This window comes from Mauremys reevesii, linkage group 1 (assembly GCF_016161935.1).
Source record: "Mauremys reevesii isolate NIE-2019 linkage group 1, ASM1616193v1, whole genome shotgun sequence".
Lineage (NCBI taxonomy): Eukaryota > Metazoa > Chordata > Testudines > Geoemydidae > Mauremys > Mauremys reevesii.
The window spans coordinates 267,267,040-267,294,553 of record NC_052623.1 but is presented as its reverse complement, the minus strand read 5'-3'; the positions used below and the strand labels follow the sequence as shown (position 1 = coordinate 267,294,553).

The following is a 27,514-nucleotide window of genomic DNA, read 5'->3' as shown; positions in this document are numbered from 1 at the left end:
GACTTTCTCACAATCTCGGCGCCTCCAGCTCAGGCTGAAGTTCACTTTCTACTGTGGTGTTTAAAAGCAGCTGCTGGTGTGCAAGGCCCCAGATGTGTATAACATGATATCTTATGACCCCCCTCTGGCAGTCAGGTCCTACATCCCTCTCTTCTGTCCCCTCAGAGATCGGGTCACATGAACTAGCTGTCTCCCCACCACTCACAGCTACAGATCAAGTCACACGTTCTTACCGTTTCTCTTCCATCAGTCTATACGACAAATCTCCGGACTTCCTTTAAAGGAGCTGCAGGTCCATGTTGGTGGGAGCAGGACACAGGCTGTTCTGTTAGTTACAGGGTGGGTGCTGTGGTTGTTTTCAGCCATGTCAGCGTGCCTCAAGACACAAGCTGCAGGACCCCCTGAAATATCCAATCACTATGTAGACAGTGTGATTTGGTGGTAACAGCAGGGGAGTGGGCATTAGGACTCCCATCTTTGCCACTGACTGGTTGTATGACCTCAGGCAAGCCACTTAACCTCTCTCTGCCTCACTGTCCCCATCTGGAAAATGGGGATAATATTTACTTTTCAGGGAGCTTGCGAGGCTTCAGTAATGCTTATAAAGTGCTTTGAGATCCTCTGATGAACACTGGCACACTATTAATTATGAGGCGGCCTGGTGGCCATTACTCCTGACACTGGGTGTCGCCTCTGAGCCATGGCTGTGTTGGCTTTAGCAACTTGCCTGCTGCTTCTGTTCTTTTCCTGGAGCTTGTCCTTTTACCAGCAGAATGCGGAAAAACCAGTTCTGTGGTTAATTGCTGCACTTCCCTTCACGCCCACACAGTTGGCCTTCTCCTCCTCCTCAGCCTGCATACACCTCTGTCTCTTTTCCTCTGCTGCACTCTGTCAATCCAATAGGGTTTGCTCTCCAATTTTATTAACCCTACTGATCCCCTGCCCCAAAGCCCCTTCTCCCTTGGGCGAGCCAGTGGGCTTGATCACAGGTAGCTGCCTTCCTGGCCCTGCCCTACCCAAGGGCAGCTATTGGAGACAATGGCTGAAAAGGATGACAAGAATATGAAAGCCCTAAAAGAGGTGTGGAGGAGAGCTGAGAATGCCTTGTGCGCAGACTGTGGGAAGCCAGGTGAGTCTCTGGGGTCTCAGTAACACGGGTGGGGGAAAAAGGCTGCAGCGGAGAGAAGGGGACACTTAGCAGAGATGGGTCCATATTGGAGCTTGGTGTTGGGGAGAGAGTTCCATAGGAGGGGCAGCTGGAGTAGCGAGTTTTGGGGAGGAAGCTGAGGAGTAGGTGTCAGAAACTGTCTAGCCTTGGGGGAGCAGTATGTCAGGTTGCGGTGGTTTGATATGGGCTGTCTGGAGGAGTTTCTCCTCCATGGAGGGGGAAGGTATGGTGAGAGAGTCATTGACCTAGCTGGACACTAGGTGCTGTGATTTGTTTTCTGTGTGTGGAGATGGTACCTGGGTAGAAGAGATCCTATTGTGCGCAGTGGAGGAAGAACAGGGACATCCCACCGCTTGAAGTGCAGAAAGATGGGGAGATTTTGCAACCACACCACCTTGGGCTGCTGTCATGTCAAAGCTGAGTAATTATTTGGGGTCAGGCCCGGTCAGGACTTGACAGAGAAGCTTCTAAAGAAATTGCATATGCTGCAAAAAGTGGTGTGAGTGATTCAGAAAGCCATCCTTGGAGCCAGCACTGAATCAATGTCCTGCCATGGAGATATTGTTCTACTGGAAGTGCCATCCTTTGAAAGGAATAGAAATCCAAGGTCCTAATCCTGGAGGAACGTTAAAAGACCCCATGGCACTTTCAGCAAAATGAGGGCGTTAGCCCCAAATTCAATTTTTGGTAATAAATCGCATTTTACCTTCCTAAATTCCTACTCGTTTCAATTGAGTTCAGTGTTGTTCTTCACTTCTTGTGTTGAACAGTGAGGAGTGTTGCTGTGCATTATTAAATAGCTACCATATTCCACCCCAGAGGTGGCTGCATTTCTGTATTGGGTGGCTGATTCTGAGAGAGAGAGAGAGTCCGTAAATTTTTTGCAGATCATTCAAAATAAAAGGCACAATATAGATATAAGATCATTATCCTACTGCTTGGAACAGCAGGAAGAACTGAATGATAGTGATGTATTTTATTAGCTGGTGTCTATTCCCCAGCAGGTGACTAACTCAGCTCACATGAAATTGAGGTTATACAGCCCTCTTCATCTATTTCCCTGGGAGCCTTGACAGCACATTTCTCAGTCATGGCATATCTCCCTTGAGTACCTGCCACTGATCCCCTTTTTATTTACCCTCAGATCCTGACTGGGCATCTCATACTTTGGGTGTCTTTATCTGCCTGAGCTGCTCAGGGATCCACCGCAATATCCCTAACATTAGCAAAGTTAAATCCTTGAGGATGGACCACTGGGATGAGGCCCAGGTGCAGGTGAGAGTCTTTCTACCTGCATCCCTGCTGCAGTGCAACTCAAGTCGGGGTTCTTTGTCCATAACACTCAATTTCTTGGGTCCTGGGAAAGTGAAACCACATGATCAGGCCTTTTGAGTCATGCTGTTGGACATTCACTTTCATTTCATAACTAGCCTCTTTGCTAGTAGTAGGGTTTTAATACCACAGTGGAGAGGATTCCCCCCAACCCATCCCTCCCCAAGCTGATGGACGATGCACTTACCCTTTGGTGGGCAGAGTGAAGGCAGTGGTTCTGCATTATTCCTACGCCATGTTATTTTATGACTAGGGTGGAAGTCTGCCACAGGGTCCCCTTTGCTGCACACAACTGATTCCCCACCTGGAGACCAGGCCCTAGGTCTTGCGCAGGACTCAATAGTCCAAGCATGACACCTCTTCCACCTCCACCTTGGAAGACTCTACGGCACTCTGGGAAAAGCTTCCAAATAGTGCTGGATCTATGGGAGCTTGTCTTCTCCGCCCACTGTTGCCCTAGGCCAGGGGTCGGCAACCGGTGGCTCGCGGCTCGCCAGGGTAAGCACCCTGGTGGGCCGGCCCGGTTTGTTTATCTGCCGCATCGGCAAGTTCGGCCGATCGCGGCTCCCACTGGCCGCGGTTCGCGGTCCCAGGCCAATGCGGGAGGCAGGAAGCGGCGCGAGCTGAGGGATGTTCTGGCCGCGGCTTCCTGCCTCCCGCATTGGCCTGGGACCGCGAACCGTGGCCAGTGGGAGCCGCGATCGGCCGAACTTGCCGACGCGGCAGATAAACAAACCGGGCTGGCCCGCCAGGGTGCTTACCCTGGCGAGCCGCGAGCCACCGGTTGCCGACCCCTGCCCTAGGCACTCACCAGGACTCCCAGACAGTCATGCAAAATCATCCGTATAGCACCACTCTTTGGAGAGGAGCTGAGAACTCTGGGATATGTTCCCAAAAGGCTTTGCTGCTGCCACAGTACACGGGATGGAACAGCAAGAGCACTAAACAAATGTACACATGCCAAATGTATGTGCATTGCCCCCATGTTAACCACTTTTGGGATAATTACATTGGGTTCAGTACAATCGATGTAAGTCTCTATGTCAGACCAGAGGGGTAGCCGTGTTAGTCTGGATCTGTAAAAGCAGCAAAGAATCCTGTGGCACCTTATAGACTAACAGACATTTTGGAACATGAGCTTTCGTGGGTGAATACCCACTTGACTTGCATCCGACAAAGTGGGTATTCACCCACGAAAGCTCATGCTCCAAAACGTCTGTTAGTCTATAAGGTGCCACAGGATTCTTTGCTGCTATGTCAGACCAGGCCTTTGAGACTTGATAGACGCTGACCCTTGTGTAGTCACTCATCCAGGGACATTTCAGTGGTTGGGAAAGGGAATCTGCTTAGATGGCTACACCCTGCCTGTAGGGGGTGGGAAAGGCCCACAGTGAAATTTGCATCAAAGGGAAGGCGCTGACTCTCTTGTCTTATTTTGCAGTTCCTGGAGCAGCATGGGAATGCGGTGGCTAAAGCCATGTATGAGGCTCACATCCCCATTTACTATTACCAGCCAACCCACGCCGACTGCCAGTAAGAATGATTACTTAAGAGAGGGTGGTCACTTCTGGGATCCTTCAGTCTGTCACTAAGCCCCACATTGTGTCACTCCACAGAGTCCTGAGAGAGCAGTGGATACGGGCCAAGTATGAACGCAAGGAATTCACCAAGCCAGGGAGACAGCTGCCGTATTCCAACGGTAAGAGCATGTAATGGATTTATCCCTCACATTTATACTGCCCCAGCCCTGGCTGGGTGTTGACAGGGCACTGTCATGAGAAAGCTCGCAACACTGACATCCAGGGCCGCCCAGAGGGGGGGGCAAGAGGGGCAATTTGCCCCAGGCCCCGGGCCCCACAGGGGCCCCCACGAGATTTTTTTGGGGCCCCTGGAGCGGGGTCCTTCACTCGCTCCGGGGGGCCCAGAAAACTCTTGCAGGGCCGGGCCCAGGAGCTTCTTCCGCTCCCGGTCTTCGCTGGCGGGGGTTCCTTCCGCTCCGGGGCGGAAGGACCCCCCACTGGCGAATTACTGCCGAAGTGGGACCCGCCGCCGAAGTTCAGCTCGGTCTTCGGCAGTAATTCAGCGGCGGGGGGGCCCTTCCATTCAGGGACCCGCCGCCGAAGTGCCCCGAAGACCCGCGGTGGGGGCCCCCCGCCGCCGAATTACCGCCGAAGACCGTGCTGCACTTCGGCGGCGGGTCCCGCTTCGGCGGTAATTCGCCAGTGGGGGGGGGGCCCGCTGCGGGTCTTCGGGGCACTTCGGCGGCGGGTCCCGGAATGGAAGGGCCCCCCGCTGCCGAAGACCCCAGGCCCCCGGAATCCTCTGGGCGGCCCTGCTGACATCTCCACTGGCCCTGTCAGCACTACTGTGAAGGAGCTCACATGCTGGCTTGTACTTACAGGACATTATTTTGAGGAAGCTCATGGTGCTGGCATCTTGGCTGGGCACTGCCACAAGGAAGCTCACAGCACTACTATCCCAGCTGGCACTGATGTGCTGGTCTGGCCAGGGCCCCAGGCTAAGGAATCACTGTCTTCCTCCATCCCACTCACAATAACCACAGTGGTCATGGATGAAGTTCTCCTGTCAGTGCAGCAAAGCAAACTCCTGCACCCGAGGTCGAGCAGAACGAAGCAGGCAGAGCTCTGGGTCACTGCCAAGTGCCTAAGTGTGGCGGGCTGGGAGGCTGAGGTGTACATGCAGAGAGCAAGCTCTCTCACACAGACTGGCCTCTCTGTTCCTAGGGCTGAAGGAAGGGATCCTATGGAAACGGGGCCGGGATAACGGGCAGTTCTTACCCCGCAAGTTTCTCTTGTCTGAGCAAGATGGGTGTCTCAAGTATTTTGCCAAACTGGACGTGAGTATGGTCTACTTGAAGGACAGCTCCTGCCTCTCAGTGCACCCCAACCTGGGGAGAGTGCCCCCTGCTGGTGCCACGGAGACATTTCTATTCTCCCCACACAGTCCTGAGGACTCCCCTTGCACGCTCAGAGTCCCCCACACTGGAATACAGCGTCCCTTACTGGTAAAAGGGAGATAATTTCCATTCGCTACATTCCCAGAGGGATTCTCCCTTGGTGCTGCCAGCACAGCCCAACCTGGGGAGAAAGCCCCTATCTCGTGCCATGGAGACATTACTCTTCTCCCCTTCACAGTCAATGTGCCCAAACCTCTGACACACTCCCTCTGCTGGTGCTAGGAAAGCCTTTCCACTCTCTCTGCCCTGAGGACTCCTCTCCGCTTGCCTTGTCAGTGCCTCTCAGTCTCTAGCCAATGGTTTCTATCCCATCTGTATCTTTAGGGCCAGATCTCACCGATTCCATTTCCTTTCGCAGGCAAAAGAGCCCAAAATAAATATTAAAATTGACACCATCAATGCCACATTCCAGCCAGTGAAGATCAAGAACCCCAATGGCCTGCAGCTCAGCTACCTCAAGGACAACAAGACTCGCAATATCTTCCTCTACCATGAGGATGGAAAGGTACGGGCGCCTGTCCTAGCCCCAGACAGCAATCCCAGCCTTCAGCAGTAGCAGGTGCTGGAGGGAATGGTGTAGGAAAATGCTGGCAGAATCACTGTACTAAATGTTGTGGGAGTGCTGCATGTGTGTGTGCGGGGGGGGGGGGGTGTCACTGGAGGGAAAGGGGCAGGAGGATTGGCTGGGGGATGAGTTGCTGTATAATTTAGGAGCCACTGTAGAGACTGGTATATAGGCTTTTTTGAGGAAACGGAGGAACGCTGTGAGAGTGTGGGCCATGGAAGGAGCTCTTACATATTCCCAATATGCTGTTTGGAGGGGTGGATTGGGTGGGTCAGCACTGGTCACTCTGAAGCTCTCTCTCCTGTGCTGCTTCCCTGCCCCAGGAGATAGTGGACTGGTTCAATGCGATACGTGCAGTGCAGGTTCATTACCTGAAGGTGGCATTTCCTGTGGCCAGTGACAATGAGGTAAGAGATCACTGTTCATCTGTAGTTCTATTCCTGTTATAGACTTTTGTTGACTGCTGCCTTCTTCTTTCTGTCTTCTTCTATCTTTGTCAACTCTGCTGCTGTGATCCTCTTTCTGCTGGTATTTCTTTAATTCAAAGCTGGCATGCTGCTGACCCTGTGTGGTGTCTCACTCTCTGTTGATCTCACTGTCTTCCTCTTCTCTTCCTTCTTCTTCAGACTGATCCTACTTATTTATTCTTCATTCTTCAATCCAAAATCTTCTGCAAGGATCTTCTGAACTTCTTGCTAATGCAGACATGGTCGATCTGGTTTTTTCTGTGTGAAGATGCTGCCTCCTATGACCAGGTTGTTAAGTGCACACAGATCCACAAATCTCTCTCCATTCTCACTCATCTCTCCCAGAGCGTGTCCCCATGACTTGTTGTTTCCTGTGTTATCAGGGTCCAATTTGGCATTAAAGTCTCCCCATATAATGGTAATGTCTTGTTGTCTGGAGAGTCTCTAATCTAATATTTTCTGTGTGTAGTAGTAGTCTTCTCCCTCCTCTCCACTGTGCGCATAGCACTGAACAACATTCATCTTAATCCTCTTCATTTTAGTTCTGCGTGGATGCCATGATGATCTGGGGACCATGTGCTCCAACCAACCATTTTGTGCTCTCTTGCTTTAATGCCTAGTAGGGTCAGGTTGTTGCTCCTCATCTCTGCTGCAGGTAAGAGATCACCTGAGAGTAATAACCAGCCCCCCTGCTGGTATCGGTATCTAACACCACCCAGATAGAGGAACTAATCTGTTCTGTCAGAGTCCGCCGGGGAAGAACTCACTATTGTGGCTTGGCTAATGTTCCCTCTAATTTTTTACATCCATGTGCGGAATGAATTTTGCTATGTGCACCAATATGGAAGTGATGTGTGGCAGGGGTGGGGCTGAGGGGTTCAGAGTGTGGGAGGGGGCTCAGAGCTGGGGCAGGGGGCTCGGGGGTGTGTGGGGATGAGGGCTCTGGCTGAGGGTGTGGGCTTTAGTGTGAGGCCGAGGATGAGGGGTTTGGGGTGCGGGAGGGGACTCAGGGTTAGGGCAGAGGGTTGGAGTGTGGGGAGGGAGCAGTGATGGCTCTGCCTGGGGATGCAGGCTCTGGGGTGGGGATGAGGGGTTTGGGGTGTGGAAGAGGGCTCAGGGCTAGGGCAGAGGGTTGAGGCTCTGGGGTGGGGATGAGGGGTTTGGGGTGTGGAAGAGGGCTCAGGGCTAGGGCAGAGGGTTGAGGCTCTGGGGTGGGGATGAGGGGTTTGGGGTGTGGAAGAGGGCTCAGGGCTAGGGCAGAGGGTTGAGGCTCTGGGGTGGGGACAGGGATGAGGGGTTTGGGGAGCAGGCTGCCCCAGGGCTGTGGTGGGGAAAGAGGACTCCCCCCAGCTCTCTCTCACTACAGCAACCCAGGGCTGGGGGAGTTTCTGGCCATGGCAGCTCTGGGGCCGGGGCTGGGGGAGAGGTGCTTCTCCCTACTGTGGCAGCTCTGGGGCCAGCGGAGAGACACCTCTCCCTGCTGCGTGCCTGAGTGGCCCTTGATACCCTGCTGCGCGGCTGCACAGCTTAGAGGGAACTTAGCATGCCAAGCTAACAGTGGTGCGGTTAGAGGGGCCTGAGATGGGCAGAGAAGAGCTGTTCTCTGACATATCCCATGGAGACAGCCCTCTCCCCGACAAAGCAGGGAAGGTGACATTAGCAGATGGAACTTAGAAGGGGATTAAGATCATGAGAAGGAGGGAGAAGAGAGGAGTTGGAGCACTGAGGGCAGACTGAGAGGGAGGGAGTGAACAAGAAGAACCAGCTAAAGTGAAAGGTGTGCTGGGATATACCATTCTCCTTTTATGCAGATCAAAAGCCGACTAATGCAGAAATTCCTGAAGGAGGGGTACATGGAGAAGACTGGCCCCAGGGTAAGATGGGATGGCACAAGGAATCTAATTGAGGGGGAGTTGCCAAAGAGACACTAGGGTTCCTGACCTGCCCAGGTTCATTTCAGCTCCTCATGTTTGTCTTCATATCCCCAGACTTCACAAAGATCCGTGGCAATGCTGCTCTGTGCTTCAGCTAGGGCACAGCCGGGGTCTCATTGGGGAGCAGTGAGGGTGGCACTGAGGAGATGCAAAATCAGATGAACATGGAGGCTGAATTCCTCACTCATCCCACAAGAGTGGGTTTATTAAGTGTATGTACATGGACCTTGGAGACTGACCTTCCCTGTCACCTGAGCTCAGGGGCCCTTTGGGTGAGAAGCCTGTATGTTGGTGGAGACACTCAGGATTGAAAGAACATGGGTACTGAATCCCCTTCTCACCTCAGCAGAAGTGGGTTCCCTCCAGGGCAGGGATTTTGAGCCCAGTTTGTGTGTCTAGATCAGAGGTGGGCAAACTACAGCCCACGGGACACATCCAGCCCTTGAGACCGTCCTGTCTGGCCCCCGAGCTCCTGTCCCGGGAGGCTAGTCCTGGCCCGTCCCCCACTGTTCCCTCTTCCCCACAGCCCTCTGCTCGCTTGCCGTGCTGCAGGCGCAATGCTCTGGGCAGCATGGCTGTGAGCTCCTGGGGCAGCGCAGCTGCAGAGCCTGGCCTGACCCGGTCTCTGTGCTGCATGGTGGCAGTGGTGTGGCCTGGCTGCAGCCGGGCGGTGTGGCTGTAGTGCCACCAGTGCTCCTGGCAGCGCGGTAAGGGGGCAGGGACCAGGGGGGTTAGATAGAGGGCAGGGGAGTTTGGGGCGGTGGTCAGGGGGCGAGGCTGTGGATAGGGGTCAGGGCGGGGAACAGGAGGTTGGATGGGGCAGGGGTTCTGGGGGGGCCATCAGGAATGAGAGGAGGGGTTGGATGGGGCGGCGGGGGTCCAGAGGTGGTCAGGGGACAGGGAGTGGGTGTGTGTGGATGGGGCAGGGGTCCTGGGAGGGCCGTCAGGGAAAGGGGGGGGTTGGATGGACAGGAGTTCCTGGGGGGGCAGATAGGAGGTGGGGACCAGGCCACGACCCCCTCCCCTAACCGGCCCTCCGTACAATTTATGAAACTCGATGTGGCCCTCAGGCCAAAAAGTTTGCCCACCCCTGGTCTAGGTCTAGGCGTGCCATAGGTTGCCCACCCCTGGTCTAGACCAGGGGTAGGCAACCTATGGCACATGTGCCGAAGGTAGCACACAAGCTGATTTTCAGTGGCACTCACACTGCCTGGGTCCTGGCAGAGGCGGCTCCAGGCACCAGCGCACCAAGTGCATGCCTGGGGTGGCAAGCAGCGGGGGGTGGCGTGCCAGTCACTGTGAGGGTGGCAGTCAGGCAGCCTTTGGCGGCGTTTTGGCAGCGGGTATATCAAAGGCGCGGACCGGAGGACCTCCCACAGGTGCACTGCCGAAAGCCGCCTGACTGCTGTGCTTGGGGCAGCAAAATACATAGATCTGCCCCTGGGTCCTGGCAAACCAGTCCAGGGGGCTCTGCATTTTAATTTAATTTAAAATGAAGCTTCTTAAACATTTAAAAAAACCTTATTTTCTTTACATACAACAATAGTTTAGTTATGTATTATAGACTTATAGAAAGAGACCTTCTAAAAACATTAAAATGTATTACTGGCACGTGAAACTTTAAATTAGAGGGAATAAAAGAAGACTCGGCACAGCACTTCTGAAAGGTTGCCGACCCCTGGTCTAGATGAAGCCCCGGATTTAAATGAAATGCAGTAGCAATTCCCCTCTCTCCCCCGCAGAGGGCACTCTCCTCCTATAAATGTCCTCTCTTCACCTCCACAGCAGAGAGAGGCCTTCAAGAAGCGCTGGTTCACACTGGATCACCGCAGACTCATGTACTTCAAGGATCCATTGGTAAGTAGGGTGACCAGACAGCAAGTGTGAAAAATCGGGACAGGGGGTGGGGGGTAATAGGAGCCTATATAAGAAAAAGACCTAAAAATCAGGACTGTCCCTATAAAAGCAGGACATCTGGTCACCCTATTGGTAAGTCAGAACTTGGATTGCATCCAGCTCTATTGTGCTGTGCTCTGGGGCGAGGAACAGCCAAAGGGTCCCTTTCCCTAGTGGGGTGGAGGCGAGACACAACTCCCCAAATGTCCATCAACAGATGCTTGGCCTCCCCGTTCCACACACATCTCTCCCTCACCACCCAGTCATTCCAAGTCCTGTGCTTGCATCAGTCCTGCGAGCAATGGGAACTGGGTTATAATAGCGATATGGTGGAAGTGACGCTATCTCAAGATAGCAGGAAGAGGACAGAAGACCCTTCTTATCCAGCCACCCTCTGCATAATCCCCCTTAATGCCTTTCTAGAGCCTCCAGTTCCTCCCGCCATATTCTTTGGTCTCTTGTTCCAAAGATCATTGCTCATCCCCAACCCCCACGTCCCAAATCCCATCCCCTCTTAGTTGCTTCCTCTGAGTATAACTCCCCTGGTGTTCTGAACCACCAGTTCCCTTTATCCCGTTTGTTGTCACCCTCCTTAGACCTTCAGCACTCATCTGCTCTGCCCCGTCTCCCAAACTCCCCTAGCTCGGGCGCTGCTGAGAGCATGTCTGTTTGGATGCCTGCGAATCCCTCCCCATGACACATCTGCCTTTCTCTCCTGCTGTGTAGGATGCATTTGCTAAAGGCGAGGTGTTTGTGGGCAGTAGGGAGCATGGATACAGCGTCAAACAAGGGCTGCCAGCGGGGGCTCAGGGTGGCTTCTCCTGGCAGTACGGCCTCACCATTGTCACCCCCGACCGGGAGTATCTCTTCACCTGCGAGACAGCGCGCGACCAGCAGGACTGGATCGCGGCCTTCAGTCGGGTCATTGAACAGCCCATGACTCCCCAGGAGTATGCAAGTAAGTGCCAGGATGGTGTTCACTTCTCTCCTTCTGTGCCCGCCCACCAGCCTCATAACAGAGAGAACTGAGGCTGGCCTGTCTCCCTGCTCTGATATACCCTCTATTTGCCTTCCCTACAGTTGAAGCCTACTTCAAGCTCAGCTCTTAGGAACTCCCCGGAGAACTGGACTGCAACTCTACTCTGCCTTAGCCCTTTGGGAGGGTGCTATGGGAGAGAAGAGGAGCTGTGCACCAGAGAATCTACACTCTCCCAGTACCTCATGGTTTGGAGCACTTTTTCTTAAACAGATCAACCAACCTCCCTTTGTTGCGGGGGGGGGGGGGGGCAAATTGGGCTGTACCCCTTTAAATGGAAGACACTTCAAGACTGAATACTCAAAGCAACCAGTCACTGAGACCACTCCTAAGCAATGTTGTGATTGAACTGGAGACTGGAAGGGTCTGTCATCCAATCAGGCTTTGAAGGTTTGAGTACCAGGAGTGGTGAAGGGTTGGGGAGGGGGTGTTGTCTTTTAAACTTCCGTTATCGCACCTTACTGGAAAAGGGGAAGCTACCATAAAAGTGGAAACAGTTAAGCACTCATTCAACATGGGTGGTTTGCAGGGTGGAGTGCAGCTCTGGCGTAGTCTAGAAGCAATTATAACATTACAAGGAAACGGCTTCTCAGTTGCTTAGGGAGAATTGAATTTTTCTGGAAATATGATGACGTTTGACATTTTACCATCATAAATCCAGGAAGGACGTGTAGAAAATTAGTTCTACAGCCAGGGCTGGCACCTTCTTTTTCATTGACCATGCCAGCTGCACACAATAACCCAACTCAACAACTATCAAGTCACATATTCACAGGCAACCTTCCTCCAAAATTTTGCTGCAAAGATTAAAGAACTGGGGTACATGTGCATATATAAATTAGGGAATCACTGATACGAGTATGGGGAAGACACTATATGACTATCGACAGTATGGCAAAGGCTGAGACTGTTTTCATTCTGAGCTGTACATTTTAACAGTTGTGTGCATTCCATGATACTACTACTTAGCTCTTATCTAGTGCTTTTTAGCAATAGACTCCAAAGCACTTTACAAAGGAACAAGTATCATTATCCCCAGTTTACAGATGGAGAAACTGAGGCACAGGGAGGTGAAGTAACTTGCTCAAGGTCACCCAGCAGACCATGACAGAGCTGAAAACAGAACCCTGGTCTCCTGATTTCTAGTTCAATGTTCTATCCACTAGGCCACACTGCCTCCAAAGAAGTGTAATACACTGGATTGGCATGTGGGTTCATGTTCTCCTATTAGTGCCTGGCCCCAACAGTATAACAACCTGCTACTTATACATAGTTAAAGGAATTCTTCATTAGCTCAAGCAGTAGAACCCTGTGTTTTGGATCCTGGAAGTTGCAGGTTCAACCCCTTCTGATGTCTCCATGGTTTATTACACAAGCAGCATGTGTATGTACATAGCATCTATTAACAGGGGCTAACTAGAGTTAATGGTGCACTCAGTAATGTAATAAGCTCAGAAAGAAATGAATAAAAAATTTCATTGTAGTTTATCGTTGGTTAGGTGAACTCCTGTTCAGTTAAAAGTTAACCCAAAGGACTCATTCTTGAAGGAAAGAAGCTAACATGATAGCAGAATAAAGGGGGCAGAGTCTGTATTTTTCTACAGTGAGCAGAGAGGGCCATGACTATTTCCATCAGAGTCAAGTTACACCCTACAAAGAAGAAATGTAGCCAGCTTCACTTTCCTTCTCTGCCCCTGTTGGGGGGATCCCTTTCTGCCTTTTGGCCTGAAACCACCATGATCTGAGGGACTTTCCATCTTCTGACGGGAGATCACCTCACATTCAGGGATGAAGACGGTGGTCGACCGCCTTGCTCCCCTGGCACGATGGCACTTTCTTCCATGAGGGTAAAGCTCATCTGTGCAGGAGCTAGAGCTCTCTCAGGGGCTGGTTTGAGATTGTGGCATGAACTCCCCCAGGAACTAAGGACCAACACAAACCACACCCCTTCCTCTGTAAGTGCAAGGTGCATTTCTTTGCCCTGCCTTCTCCAATAAAAACAGAGCAGTGTGTACATTAAAAAGAACAACACCCCCTGCCCCCCCACCCCCAAAACAAAACCTTACCAAACCAAAACACTCCACTGCACACTTAATTCTCCCCCTGGGGAGAGGATGAGCGTGAGAGAATGCACCAAATGGGACACATATTGGTCACAGTGCTTAGTGAATCCTGGGACGGCATTCAGATACTACAGCGTTGAGGGCATTATAGACCCTGTACAGACTGCTTCCCCCGCCTGCTGTTGTACACTCGAATCCCTGCGATTCTGCCAATAACTAAATACAATCAGGGGGATTTGGCTCCAGCGCAGACAAGCAACAATACTGAGGATGGAATCCAGTGGATCAGGAGGCTCCCCAATATACACACAATGGTACATTTGATAACTCTGGGTTACATGTAGGCCTATACTATGCAAACATAGGCTTTGCTTATGTAACCCTGGCCTCAAAGTATGGCTGTCTCCAAGTGGATAGCTAACATGGCACATGTCTGGGCAAAGGGGATGGATGTGCGAAGGTCAGTAAGACGTAGTAGAGTGTGTGGACAAGCACAATCCAGTTCACCCCATAGCTAAAGGAAGGAGCAGCTCCAGTAGCTCAGCTAGCAAAGGGAAGTTACCCTCTAGAAAGGCAGGTCTGTCATATTCCACTAGGGGGCAGTGATGCAAACATAGATACCCCATTGTAGGTACACCTGGTTGAGGGGTAGGGGACAGGGCATCACACTTTGGGGGTCTAACGATACCAGCCCTTTGGGTGTCTCGGAGTGGTGCTCACACCCCTTGAAGTGCTATTGACAATGGGACAAGTGGTGGACTGCAGCCCCGTCAGCAGCAGTGGGAAATCTTGCACCAGTGTATGACTATTGGTGGGGCATATGTGGGGCTTTACAATGCAAAGCATTACTGCATTTATTCAACCCCAAATGCCACTCCACAGTGTGTCCAGTCCACCCAGGACCCCCTTGGAGAAGGAAGCAGCACATATGCCTCTTTTCCCATCCCCTTCCAGGTTAGGGGCAAAAAAGCAGTGTGTTGGCTGCCCTGACAACTTGTTCCCTATTAACACATTTCCAACACTGACCCTGGCATTTCTAGTCTGACTCTGGGATGCAATGACTTTCCCTGATGCTCTCAGCCAGCCAACAGAGTAGGAGTGTCATCCTATGTCTAAAGCCTCCTTAACAGGAGTGGAAGAAGTAGCAACTGCAGAGGGGAAAATTAGAGGCAGGACCAAAAGAGTGAAAAGAAAATGAACAGTGAAAGGAGGAGGAAAGAAAAGGAGAAAGATCTGAAAGTGGGTGGAGAAGGGGGAGAAATCTAATGCAATTCCTCACCTAGTGGCGAAGAGCCCAGTACAAACTCTGACAGCATTGACACTTGGGTGTTAAGCTGTGAGTTAGACAAGTTCCTCCGCCCGGAGGGCATGATGGGATAGTTTTGAGGGGGATCACAATTTTCCTGTGGTTTTCTCTGAGCTGAGAGAAAGGAGAGATCCGGAAGAAAGACAAATGACTTGCCCACTGAGGAGGAATTTCTCTTGGTCTCCAAGGGCCAGTGAACACTAGGGAGGGGAGAAGGAGATGAAGAGAGCCGAAGGCACCTCCCGGTACATGGAAGGGTATTTGGCTACCCTGGATCTGAAGGCATACACTTCTTCTCAACTCCATGGGGCTGACAACTGGTAAGGAATCCTGCTGAGCTGGGCTTGTAAAGGATTGGGACAACCTAATGCGCTGTATTGTTTGGTGTGAGAAATAGACTCTCCCTGAATGTTTTGGTGTCAGGTCAGCCAAGGTCTCTTCTCATTCCTTCCTTCCCCAGCTGTCCCCACACTGAGTCTACAAGAGTACCACACACCAAGGGGAAATGCATCTCTGGCAGTGCATGCTGTAGTTTCTCTCATTACCAGAACGTGTGTTGTGACCCTGGGCCAGTGATGGCAGTGGGGGGAGAGGAAGCTCAGTGTGGTAATTTCTCAGATGATGGTACTAACCTAGAAGAGGATAGCCCACTTACTGGGCTCTTGGGCACCATCCTGACAATCATGTGCCTTTTTGGGATGACAGGGAATGTCTACACACTAGTGGTGACATCCAGAGGCGTGTCTGGCCGCTCAGCTGGTTCCCTGTGTGTCTATGTGGTCAACCTGGCCCTGGCTGACCTACTCTACCTCTCCACCATCCCCTTCGTGGTATGCACATACTTTGCCCAGGACTGGTTCTTTGGGGATGTGGGCTGCAGACTCTTGCTCAGCCTGGACCTCCTCACCATGCATGCCAGCATCTTCCTGCTGACAGCCATGAGCCTGGAGAGGTACTGGGCAGTGACCAGGCCACTGAGGGCCAGGCAGGCCGGGAACAGCTGCCGCAAACTCACCAGCCTGGCCCTCTGGCTCCTCTCACTGCTGCTGACGGTGCCTATGATGGTCATGATCCAACTGCGGGACAGCAGCAGCCACAACAAGCGGATCTGCTTCCCCACCTGGACGCCCGAGGCCTTCCGCATTTATTTCACGGTGCTCTTCACCACCAGCATTCTAGCTCCTGGCTTGATCCTAGGCTTCCTGTACTGCCGCCTTGCCAGAGCCTACTGGACCTCAGTGGCGGCCATGCAGCCGTGGGTGACAGGCCCGGCCTTGAAGCAGAAGCTGTTCTCCAGGATCTTCAGCATCATCGCAGCCTACTGGGCCTGCTTTGTACCCTTCTGGGCCTGGCAGCTCGCTAAGCTGTACTGGAGTGAGGGCCTGGGGCTCAGCCCTACCACCCAGGCATACCTGAACTTTGGAGTGACCTGCCTGACCTACGGCAACAGCTGCATCAACCCGTTCCTCTACACTCTGCTCACCCGGAACTACCGCGAGCACCTGGCCCATAGTGGGGAGAGGCAAGCAGGGGAGCAGGTCCTCATCCCGATGGGGAAGCAGGGTAGGGTCCACGCAGAAGGCATGCCCATGACCTCCAAGGGACTACCAGGCAGGGGGCTTGGGAAAGGAAGGCAGGGAGGAACCTCTGGCAATTAAACTCCAAGAACAGCTGCAGTCAGGACTTAATGCAACTCTCTGCTGATGCTTAGTAGTCTCCCAAGGAATATTAAATACATCTCCAGCTCTGCCTTCTGTACTTACCTGCAGTGTCTCCTGTTCTCTTACCGAGCAGCACTGATGGTCTCTGCCTGGCACCTTCTCCTTCCCAAATGTCTCAGAGCCCCTGCTCATTCACTGTCCATTATAGCCCCCACTCACTTAACCTTCCACCAGCCCTTAGTGCTCTCCAAGAAAGACGCTCCTCTGAATGCTAATCCTCTTGGATTCTTACTTGGCCCTCTGCTGGTGGGAGAAAGGGAATTCAACCCTAGGCTTCCTCCTCTTCTGATGCCTCTCACCAAAAAGTGAGCAGGAGTTCCCAGCTGCTGATTCCAAACAGGGGCACAGACACGTGCTGTTAGTGCCTCTAGCAGGGAAGCCTGCTCTCTCCACTCTGGCAACAGGCTGAGCCCTAGCAAGCTCTGGCTAGCAATGAGTCACAGCAGGCTCTGGGGAGATTAGACTGCAGAGTCATTTCCAGCAGTACCCAATTTAGCCAGGGCTGCCGGGCAGGGGCGGCAAGTGGGGCAATTTGCCCCAGGCCCCCACGAGAATATAGTATTCTATAGTATTGCAACTTTTTTTTTACGGAAGGGGCCCCCGAAATTGCTTTGCCCCAGGCCCCCTGAATCCTCTGGGCAGCCCTGGATTTAGCATCAAGGCTGGACTAAGGGGCTTGGCTCCTGGAATCTCAGCTTTCAGGAAAATAAATGGCGCTCCAGGTGACCAACATGCTGATGTTTGCATGAGACGGCCTGAAAGAAGGGCTAGGGGAAGTGTGGACAGCTCCCATTCATTTTAATGGGGGAGGGACTGAATTCCCCACGGCAGGGATCGGCCACCTTTGGCACGTGGCCCGCCAGGGTAAGCCCCCCTGGCGGGCCGGGATGGTTTGTTTACCTGCCGTGTCCGCAGGTTCAGCTGATCGCAGCTCCCACAGGCTGCAGTTCAGCGTCCGAGGCCAATGGGGGCCACAGGAAGCGGCGGCCAGCACATCCCTTGGCCCGCACCATTTACGTGGCCTCGGACGGCGAACCGCGGCCTGTGGGAGCTGCGATCGGCCGAACCTGCAGACGCGGCAGGTAAACAAACCATCCCGGCCTGCCAGGGGGCTTACTCTGGCGGGCCATGTGCCAAAGGTTGCCGATCCGTGCCCCACTGCTTGCGGTGGGGGAAGAGAGCTGTGCACAACCCTCAGCAGAGGCATCTGAAGGTAGAGCCTCACTAACAACCAGGGCTGGCTCCAGCTTTTTTGCCGCCCCAGGCGGCAAAGCGAACTAACTAAATAAATAAATAAAGCTGCGATCAGCGGCACTTTGGCTGCTGCTCTACCACACCGCTTCATCCTTCAGTGGCAATTCGGCAGCCGTTCCTTCCCTCTGAGAGGGACTGAGGGACCTGCTGCCAAATTGCCGCCAAAGACCCGGATGTGCCACTCCCTTCCATGGGCGCCCCAAGCACCAGCTTGCTGCACTGGTGCCTGGAGCCAGCTCTGCTAACAACACCCAGAGAGTCCTGCTCAGACAGGTGGCGATACTGTCCTACCTCCTCCTGGAGATACCTGTCTGCCTGAAGACAGGGAGTGATGGTCTAGGGAGCAGGGTGAAGCCTCCCTGGCTGAAAGAGCAGGCCCCTGGCCAGCCCAGTAGACAGTTTTCTTGTGGGTGGTTCCTGCTGCTAAAACCCCCAAGAGGGGCATGGCTATGGCACAGGGGCAGCTCCCTGTGGACAGCTCCCATTCATTTTAATGGGGGAGGGACTGAATTCCCCACGGCAGGGATCGGCCACCTTTGGCACGTGGCCCGCCAGGGTAAGCCCCCCTGGCGGGCCGGGATGGTTTGTTTACCTGCCGTGTCCGCAGGTTCAGCTGATCGCAGCTCCCACAGGCTGCAGTTCAGCGTCCGAGGCCAATGGGGGCCACAGGAAGCGGCGGCCAGCACATCCCTTGGCCCGCACCATGGACGTGGCCTCGACGGCGAACCGCGGCCTGTGGGAGCTGCGATCGGCCGAACCTGCAGACGCGGCAGGTAAACAAACCATCCCGGCCTGCCAGGGGGCTTACTCTGGCGGGCCATGTGCCAAAGGTTGCCGATCCGTGCCCCACTGCTTGCGGTGGGGGAAGAGAGCTGTGCACAACCCTCAGCAGAGGCATCTGAAGGTAGAGCCTCACTAACAACCAGGGCTGGCTCCAGCTTTTTTGCCGCCCCAGGCGGCAAAGCGAACTAACTAAATAAATAAATAAAGCTGCGATCAGCGGCACTTTGGCTGCTGCTCTACCACACCGCTTCATCCTTCAGTGGCAATTCGGCAGCCGTTCCTTCCCTCTGAGAGGGACTGAGGGACCTGCTGCCAAATTGCCGCCAAAGACCCGGATGTGCCACTCCCTTCCATGGGCGCCCCAAGCACCAGCTTGCTGCACTGGTGCCTGGAGCCAGCTCTGCTAACAACACCCAGAGAGTCCTGCTCAGACAGGTGGCGATACTGTCCTACCTCCTCCTGGAGATACCTGTCTGCCTGAAGACAGGGAGTGATGGTCTAGGGAGCAGCGTGAAGCCTCCCTGGCTGAAAGAGCAGGCCCCTGGCCAGCCCAGTAGACAGTTTTCTTGTGGGTGGTTCCTGCTGCTAAAACCCCCAAGAGGGGCATGGCTATGGCACAGGGGCAGGCTGAGAATTGCCTTAGTCTGGCCCTGTTTAGAAATTAGCATGAATATGAGGACAGAGTCCCTGGCTTTCCCCTCAGATATTTTAATAGAGAAACTTATCCCAGTTCCCCACCCATGGCCAGCCCTTGCTTCTGAGGCAGCACAGCTCCAGCAGGAGGGGGGTAGCTCCCGGCGGAGGGCAGGGCCAGGCTCAGTCCAGCAGACTGGCTTACCCACAGCAGGGGGAGAAATGTATCATGTGTTTGTAACATGCCTCATCATCACATGCCCAAGATGGAAGGAGCGGTGAGAGTCACACGAGCCAGGACTAGCCTGAAAGAGGCACCCAGTCACTGGCACATAAACAGGGATAACCAAAGCACAGCTTACATGCCTTGCCATAGGCAGCAGCTCCTGGCTTTGAGCTGCTGGGAGTAGGAGTGCAGTTCACACTCAGTGCTGACAGTGCAGTATAACTTTAATGTGGGAACGGGAAGGTGTGGGCAGGGGTAGAAGCATCATGCTGTAGCCCAGCCCGCACACTGCATTACTTTATCTGCACACAGGAAAGCAGTAAGCAGCACAGAGATTGGCTCTTATGGGTGCCACAAAACAATCAGAGCCCACTGTTGTGGCTCCTATTTTCCCCCTACCACCTACAGTCTCTGATGGGTCTGTGCAGAGCCTAGCCTCTGCTTCCACCTCCATAGTTATTATTCTGCAAGCATTGAAGGGCTAGTCCACACTTAAAGCACTACAGCAGCACTAGTGCAGTGCACTTGGTGAAGACTCTACAGCTGCCAGGCGAGAGCTCTCCAATCAGCATAATAAAACCACCTCCACGAGTGGCAGCAGCTGTCAGCGGGAGAAGCTGTCCTGACGACGTAGCACTGTCCACACTGACACTGAGGTCAGTAACTAATGTTGCTCAGGTGGCTTATTCACACCCCTGAGCAACACAGCTACATTGGCATACGTGGTAGTGTGTACAAGCCCTAAGCGCCACATAGATTTCATGCTTGGAATCCAAAGTAAATTAGTAGAGGGAAACCTTAGTGTAGTCTGTAGCAGGGGCACGGTGCATACGAAGCAGGGACAATAGGTCAATTATCTTTGAGAGTATGGCTGGCGAAGAAGTACTGCACTGCTCCTAGTGGAGCACACACACCTCTGGGTGTGGTGTTCTGTCCCATCTAGTGGCACTGAGACCACTTAGAGAGAGAGAGAGAGAGAGAAAATGAGTCTGCTCTACAGCCTTAGCTAACAGCCAGTTGGCTTTTAGCTCATGCAGTAGAGGCTCATGCACTAAGCTCCAGAAGTCCCCAGTCTGATTCTGCCCACCACCGACCAGGGTCTGTCGGTGTTATACTAGTGCTACTTCAGGATGGCTAGCAGCTCTAGGAGAGAGAACAGGTGGTGTTGTGGGAGTGAGATGGGCTTTCACCAATGAATGTACGTAGAAGTGAGACAACCTAGTACACCCCACTCCTGTGCCTCCATACAACTCTGTACACATTCAGTGTTGACATGGGAACAACCACTGTTATTCTAGTCAAGGTCTTAGACCTCTTGAGCAGTTCTGCAGTGTTTAGTGACGTGTAGAGTCAGGACTAGACACATTTACCAGACTCCTTTCAGTCTGAATGAGTGTGAAGCTAGAGCGTGATATTATTTTTTTTTTTAGTGCAATAAGCTAAGTAGAGCAAAGACCTGCTCTTACATTCATTAGTGCCAGGCACAGCCACCCTGCTATAGAATTACTTTCTGTTATTGATATTTTGGTCACATTATCCTGGTCCTTCAGGAAGTCCACCCTCCAGTGTCCCCAGAGAGGCTATTGGACAACAAGCCAAAAGCTGGCCCAATCCCACTCAGCTACACAAGGTGCCATCAGATCTGACAGAAGGAAGTGACAGACCCAGGAATGGTTGTTGAGTGCTGTGGGAAATACAGAAGACACAAGAAAGAGCTAGTTGGTTTAGTAGACCAAATTCAGTGGTGTTTATTGTGTTTCCTTTTAAATATCCCTTTGGAGTGTGAGGAGTGGGAAGTTATTCCAACTGGATGGATTTGATTGTGAAGTCACCTTCTGCATTCAAGAAGTCGATGACCTGGAGACCCAACCGGTTAGGGAACTTGAACTGATGGTTGTTTGGCAAAGCAATTGTTAGATTACTTGGGTCATGAGTGATGAACATCTGCAAGGGAGGAACACAGAGGACATGTCTGCCAGGGTCTGCTAGATGCCCATCTTCTCCTCCTGCCCTGCCCAAGTAGTAGGATCTTTAAGCTAGAGCATGGGGCCGGAGCAGTTACTTACTGGTTGTCAGGACTCTGCCTACCCAGCATAGATATGTGGAAGGTGGGTGTGGTCTCCTGCCCAGACAGGGTCCTGCCCAACTTCTTAGACTGAGCCCCCTCTGTGTAATACTTCAGCCCTCCCTTTCAGGGAGGCAGCTGAGTGTGTCCCATGCACAGGGACACCACCCAGATCCAGGTCATTCCAGGCCTCACCTCCACATTGGTGCCCTCCTGGAAGGGGAAGGCTGATTCTCTCTGCTCAGCACCCCACTCCCCTTTGTCCATGGAGTTGCACACGATGGTCCTCACATCCCCATGAGCATCAAAACGTGGATTGAAGTGCAGCACTACGTTGGCTTGGTCTTTCCCTAGGTTCAGCACAAAGCTGCAAGATGGAAGAAATAAGTGAGACACTGGCAGCCTCATGCATGGCACCCCAGACTGCAGCAGCACCATACGCTCTTACCTCTGTGGCCTTGGGGGTCACCTCAATCTGACCAGCACCAGGTCAGAATTTGTATAGGAGCCCTTCAAGAAAGGAGGAATTGAGGAGTGAGTAGGGGGTGCGCTTTCCTCTGAGGCACTGCCTCAGCAGGGTGCAGTCTTTTGGCTAGAGACAGAGGCCCTAGATACTTGGGTCCACAGAAATTTTCAGAAGAGGAAGGGTGGGGCATTAGCCCTGACCAGCTTGGAGAATTGCATTCTGCACCCTGAAGTCCCCCTGGGGTTTCAATTGGGTGCTACATTCTTCCCTTCGTATCCTAAATGAATAATTGTTGCTGTTCCCTGTTAAACAGCTGCCACCTTCCACCACAGAGGCAATTGAAGCAATTACTGACTTATTAATAAGCACATCTCATCCCACAGGATCTTCCAGGGGAAAAGCCATTCTTCCCTATGGGCCTCCTCCCTCCCTCAGGGCTCTCAGTCATGCAGACAAGAGCGTACTGTTTAGGGAGAGGCAGCACAGAAGGCTGTGCGAGATGCTATCACACTTCAAAGGGAATGGGAAGAGTTGGGACATGTTTCTCCTTGGAATGCCAGTCTGTTCCCAGGGTGGGAGCCAAACTCCCCTCCCACAAAGCAGGAGAGCCCTGCCAACCATACACAAAGGGGACACAGACTCGCTGGGCTTTGGTGGCCAGACATGCTGGAGAGAGTAGAGGCCCTCAGAGAATAAGTCTACACAGCAAAAAAAAAAAAAAAAAACAGAACAAACCAGAGCAGTGAATCTCAGAGCCCGGGTCTAGAATAGGGTGACCAGATGTCCCAATTTTATAGGGACAGTCCCAATTTTTAGATCTTTCTTATATAGATTCCTGTTACCCCCTGACTCCTGTCTCGATATTTCACACTTGCTGTCTGGTCACCCTAGTCTAGAGACTTGGGGTCATGCTATGGTGTTGAAAGATTGCCATGTAGATATTCTAGCTCAGGCTGGATCTCAGGCTATGAAGCCCAGGTAGGAGAGTGGGTTTCAGAGCCTGAGCCATCTATACGGCTATTTTTAGCCCTGTAACACAAGCCTGAGTGTAGAGACCGGGGCTCTGGCGACAGCATTTGTGGGGTTTTTTATTTTGCTGGGTAGAGGCCCCACAGGTACGTCTAGGCACCAACTCTACCAAGGCTGCCTCTGCCTGGCAGAGCTGCACCACAGCCCTCCTCCAACCAAAAGCCCCACCTGCCTGCTCACCACACCCTGAGGGAGGCCATCTCCTTCTTCACACTGAGCTACTCCATTTCCCCTCTCTGCACTACAGGGGATGTCGGTTGCTACCAGGGGAGGGGACTGGTGGACTTACATCTGGTTCTACTTATCCTCTTGGCAGAAGGGGGAGGGGGGAGATTGCCTCCATGTATGTTAAGTAGTGACGCACTGGAAAGTGCTGCTTTAGGCATTAACCCTTTCAAAGCCACTCCCCTCTCCCACAGCAAGGGGGAATCCTTCCCTCCGCCCCATAGTCAAAAAGGTCCTACCATGTTCCCTAGACCCCTTTGTACACTCCCCCTCTACCCATCCCCACCCCCCCAGCATGACTTACCTCTTGGCACCTGCAGCGATTTCACCCTTCACACCAATGCGCTTTCCAGCCTTGACACCCATGTTGGTACAAACTATTCCCTGAGGAATCCAGAGCGGGACATGTTAATCCCATGGGTTCTGGCTCTGTTAGCTGCACCCCTCCTGCACCCCACCCAGCCTGCAGTAAGAAACGGGGCATAAGTACGGAAGTGAGAGACTGAGCTTTTTGGGGACAAGTGCTGGGGACAGGAGAAAGTGTTGGCCCATCACTTCAGGCAGTGAGAGACAGGCTCCACCTCCCCACACACCCAAGGAGGAGTGCCAAAGACTACACCCACTAGGAGTGACCTATAACAGTTGGGGCATTCACTGCTTCCCCTACGGAAACTAACTTATTCTACAAGGGGGAAATCTTACCCCACCTGGCTTCCCTCCAGAAACATGAGTCCTAAATGGCTCCTGAAATCTAAACCTGACTACACACCCCATATGCAAGAGAGCTTCGGCCACACACTCTCCCCCCCCCATCCCCCGACTTAGCAGCTCCCAAGTCTTAACACACCAGCCCAGCTGCATTGGAGCAGAAGCCCCTTTGGTTAGGTATGAGCACAGACTCCTACCACTGGTTGCAGCCCCGTTGTGGATTGGTAGCATCTGAAGCTTTTGCCCCAGGATAGCTACTGTGAAGCATGCATTTGTATGGTGGGGTGGTCTGAATGGTTGTCTGCATCCCCCGGGTGACCCAAATGGTATTAACTGGGCTCCTTGTTGCAGCCTCAGAGCTAGGATTGAGGTGGGCATGTGCAACTGAACTCACTCCTTCAGAACTGCTCCCCCAGACCAGATCTGAACATGAGGTAACCGCTGACTGTGCTGGCCCTGCTCTGTGGCCAGAATCCCTCTGCCCCACCCAGTTTCCCAGTGCTCATAGATCAGCAACTTTTTACCAGCCTAGAGTTTCTCTGAACTGCTCTTTCTCCTCTGCACCACTAGGGAAACAGGAGAAAGAGGGCAGCCTGCCAAAGACCAGAGCCTCAGCAGGAGAGAGTCGTGCCCACACCCAGGGGCAGCTGCAGGCACCAGCATGCCAAGCGTGTGCCTGGGGCGGCAAGCCATGGGGGGCACTCTGCTAGTCGCCGCGAGGGCGGCAGGCAGGTTGCCTTCAGCAGCACGCCTGCGGAGGGTCCGCTGGTCCCACAGCTTCGGCAGACCTCCCGCAGGCGTGCCGCCGAATCCGCGGGACCGGGGACCTCCCGCAGGCTAGCCACCGAAGGCAGCCTGCCTGCCGTGCTTGAGGTGGCAAAATACCTAGAGCCGCCCCTGCCCACACCCATTCTAGAACCACATAGTGCCACAGGGTTCAGATTAGGACTGCAAGGCACTTTCACCATGGCTCAGGCATTTCACCCACTCCCAGGCCCAGCCTCCTAGCTGTGGACTCATTTTGCAGCTTCCAGCATACCCAGGGTCCCAGCCCCACACCCGTCTCTGCCCCCAGCAGCCAATGAGCAAACAATAGCAACTAGTTGGAACAGAGACCCTGGGCACAATCTATGCATCTGGGCTGCACTGTCTAAAGTCATTCCTCCTCCTACCACGCTAGGGATGAGAAAGGAGAGAGAGTGGGTATTTCCTAGTCATTCCCCTAAGGTAGGAGGGGGAAGACCAGTAGGTACAACAACTCCTTTGGTATTAGCCCCTTCCAGCAACTCCCTTGCAGCCACTCCCTGTTGCAACTCCACCCTGCTGGTCCTTTCACTCCCCAACAGCCGCCTTTGAAAATAGTTTAAAAAAAAAATTTTTTTTTGACAGCTTCATGCCACAAACAAGTACAAGTAATGGGGCGAGGTATTCTGGGCATAGGATGTTCAGAAAGAGCCTGATGCTGTTACAATAGTATCCCATTTGCGGGTAGGAAAGGGGGAAGTCACTAGCGGAAGAGTCATCTTGGCATTGAAGCAACTGCAAACTATTCCCCACCCAAAAAACCCCACCCCGTCCCCATGAAAGGAGCAGAGAAGAGCCTTGCTGGGGAGCAGAGACAGACCTCACTGCTCTCATCGGAGTTCAGTTCTTGTAAAACCTCACTGCCCCACTCTTCTCCTGGATTACAGGACATTAAAAGGGGACAGCACAGCCCACTTCGGATCACACCACCCTTTCATCCCTTCTAGGCAGCACAGACAACCCTCAGCAAAGCCCCCCCCCCACTCCCTCCAGCTTGCCAGCGCAGTCACCCTTTGCAACACCCCACTGATTTCACCCCTCTGTTCCTGCAGCCAACACCCCAGGCACAAGCTGCCCCATTCACTCACATGAGACATGATGATGGTGCTGCTCTTTTAACTCTCCCTCCAGCTGCTGAGATCTAACAGACAGATGTGGGCAAGGGCTGGGCTGCTCCCATGCCCTTAAATAGTTGGGCAGCTGATGAGTCACCCCCTGAGTCACCCCTCCTTCAGCCAATCAGAAATAGCAACTGGTGGTGGGATGGGGTGGGATTTTGAAGATAGGTCACACCCTCCCAAAAGCTATCCAGGCAGAGCTTTCTCCCCAGCCCCCGGATGCTAAACCCCACCTCCCACAAGCAGCCAGCCAGTCATTGGAGTCAGATCCTGCTCCAGTCGCCACAGAGCCAATGGAAAATAGTTTTAGGATGAGAGTGTTTTAAACAAAAATCCAAGATTTTCAAAGAAAAATATCCCAAACTGTCAAACTGAATGAGAATTGGCAGGGTGGGGTGGGGTGGAGCAGGGCTAGATCCTTCATTCCAGACAGCCTAGGGTGGCTAGAAGCACCACAGCCAAAGTGGTGCATGCATGGGGGACCAGAAGTGGTCCATGCAAAATGAAATGGGAGCTTCTCTGCCTATCCAGAGAGGATTGGGACAGGATTCTTGGGATCTGAGCTCCATTCTCAGCTCCTGACATTGTGGCCACCAGTGCACACCCAATGCTGGCCAGCCCACCACCTGATACAGCCCCGATCCATACAGCCCCCTGTCAAGTCACTCAGGGAAGAGAGGCATAACAGCTGGGAGGCAAGTGACTCCAACTCAGCTGTCCTGCATGGTGCATGCCCACCACCATTCTGGGGGGAGGTGGGTGAAGCTTTCTGGGGCACCCAGTGCTTGTGCAGATCTGTCCCAAATTTCAAATCCACCCCTGAGTAGACAGTGTGGGTAGCATTGTGCTCAGTCACAATGGACCGTTCCCATAGGTTCTGCATATTATCTACCACATCGGGTTAGGTCCATGTGAGGGTGATTCATTGTGGAGTGAAAGGGCTGCTCTGGAAAAAGTTACTTCATTGCAAAACGGCTCAACTATAATTAAATCTAAAGAACAGAGTGAATCCAGGCAGTGGGCCAAGCCTCTGCTCTTGTGGTTTACGGCTTTGCTTGTCTTTTTTTTTTTTTGTTTCTAAATCACAAGGCAAGCTGAGAGGCTCCTTCAAGAGTCCCAGAAATGAAATGCATGTGCGCTCATTCTCTGAGAGGCCCGCCATGCCCACATTTACTGTGTGGGGCTCCCATCCCCCCCAAGGGAAAAACTAACTCTAGAGTCCATTTAATTGCTTGATAGAACCATAAAGGACAGAGGATCATCAGCAGAGCTGGGAGGGAGAACTCAGGACCGGGATAGCAGGAGGGGCAGCAGGTCAGGAATCGGGCACATGGGCAGAGCTGTGGTGTGGTGCAGGGCAGGATTGGTACAGCAGGAGGTATTGTAGTGCAGGAGAGAGGCACCTTGGCAAAGATATGGGGGTGCTGCAGGTCAGGGCTGTGGTGCATTGGCAGAGATCTGCATAGGTGTAGGGGCTTGAGCAGGGGGACCTCAGACATGCTGCAGGGCAATAGACACTCCCAGCTCCAAAATAATCAGCTACTCCTGGGCCAAAAGGGTGGGAATGCTGTTGCCTTTTATATTCAGTCACAGGCTCCTCTTTGCTGACCCCCGCAAACTCCCTGAGTCAAATAGCAGAGCTCTTAGCAGATGCCTGTGATAAAAATCAGTCCCCGGCAGCATCTCCCTGGGGTGACTCATCCGAATATGACTGCCCATAGAAATTGAATTAGCAACT

General features: G+C 53.0%; 4 protein-coding genes across 6 annotated transcripts in view; 2 read left to right on the top strand and 2 right to left on the bottom strand.

The window, feature by feature from the left end:
- NOL12 (nucleolar protein 12) overlaps positions 1-16,628 on the bottom strand; it is a 28,716-nt gene extending 12,088 nt beyond the window's left edge. The window contains exon 1 of the mRNA XM_039499126.1: positions 16,508-16,628. Coding sequence (XP_039355060.1) covers positions 16,508-16,597 — 90 coding nt within the window. The 5' untranslated portion in view covers positions 16,598-16,628. The remainder of the gene's footprint in view (positions 1-16,507) is intronic.
- LOC120381047 (arf-GAP with dual PH domain-containing protein 1-like) lies at positions 51-12,823 on the top strand. 3 transcript variants are annotated; one of them, XM_039499081.1, is made up of 11 exons: positions 54-1,129; positions 2,313-2,443; positions 3,942-4,033; positions 4,117-4,199; positions 5,245-5,357; positions 5,836-5,982; positions 6,366-6,449; positions 8,321-8,383; positions 10,229-10,300; positions 11,066-11,297; positions 11,420-12,823. In XM_039499081.1, exons 1-11 carry the CDS (start codon positions 1,039-1,041, stop codon positions 11,446-11,448), a joined length of 1,137 nt encoding a protein of 378 aa, XP_039355015.1. In that variant the 5' UTR covers positions 54-1,038; the 3' UTR covers positions 11,449-12,823. The 3 variants fall into 3 exon arrangements, 2 of the variants coding, with proteins under 2 accessions (XP_039355024.1, XP_039355015.1); XR_005587920.1 differs by lacking the exons at positions 11,066-11,297; positions 11,420-12,823 and adding an exon at positions 8,498-8,655 and having other exon boundaries at positions 51-1,129; positions 10,229-10,298; XM_039499090.1 differs by lacking the exon at positions 6,366-6,449 and having other exon boundaries at positions 53-1,129.
- LOC120381061 (urotensin-2 receptor-like) lies at positions 15,320-16,402 on the top strand. The gene has a single exon (XM_039499105.1). The coding sequence runs from the start codon at positions 15,320-15,322 to the stop codon at positions 16,400-16,402; it is 1,083 nt and encodes a 360-aa protein (XP_039355039.1).
- A 4,452-nt stretch (positions 16,629-21,080) lies between the features above and the next one.
- LGALS1 (galectin 1) lies at positions 21,081-25,883 on the bottom strand. The gene is made up of 4 exons (XM_039520601.1): positions 25,747-25,883; positions 23,451-23,530; positions 21,622-21,793; positions 21,081-21,305 (listed from the first exon to the last, which is right to left on the bottom strand). The coding sequence occupies exons 1-4, from the start codon at positions 25,753-25,755 to the stop codon at positions 21,159-21,161; spliced, it is 408 nt and encodes a 135-aa protein (XP_039376535.1). The 5' UTR covers positions 25,756-25,883; the 3' UTR covers positions 21,081-21,158.
- Positions 25,884-27,514: the final 1,631 nt, after the last annotated feature.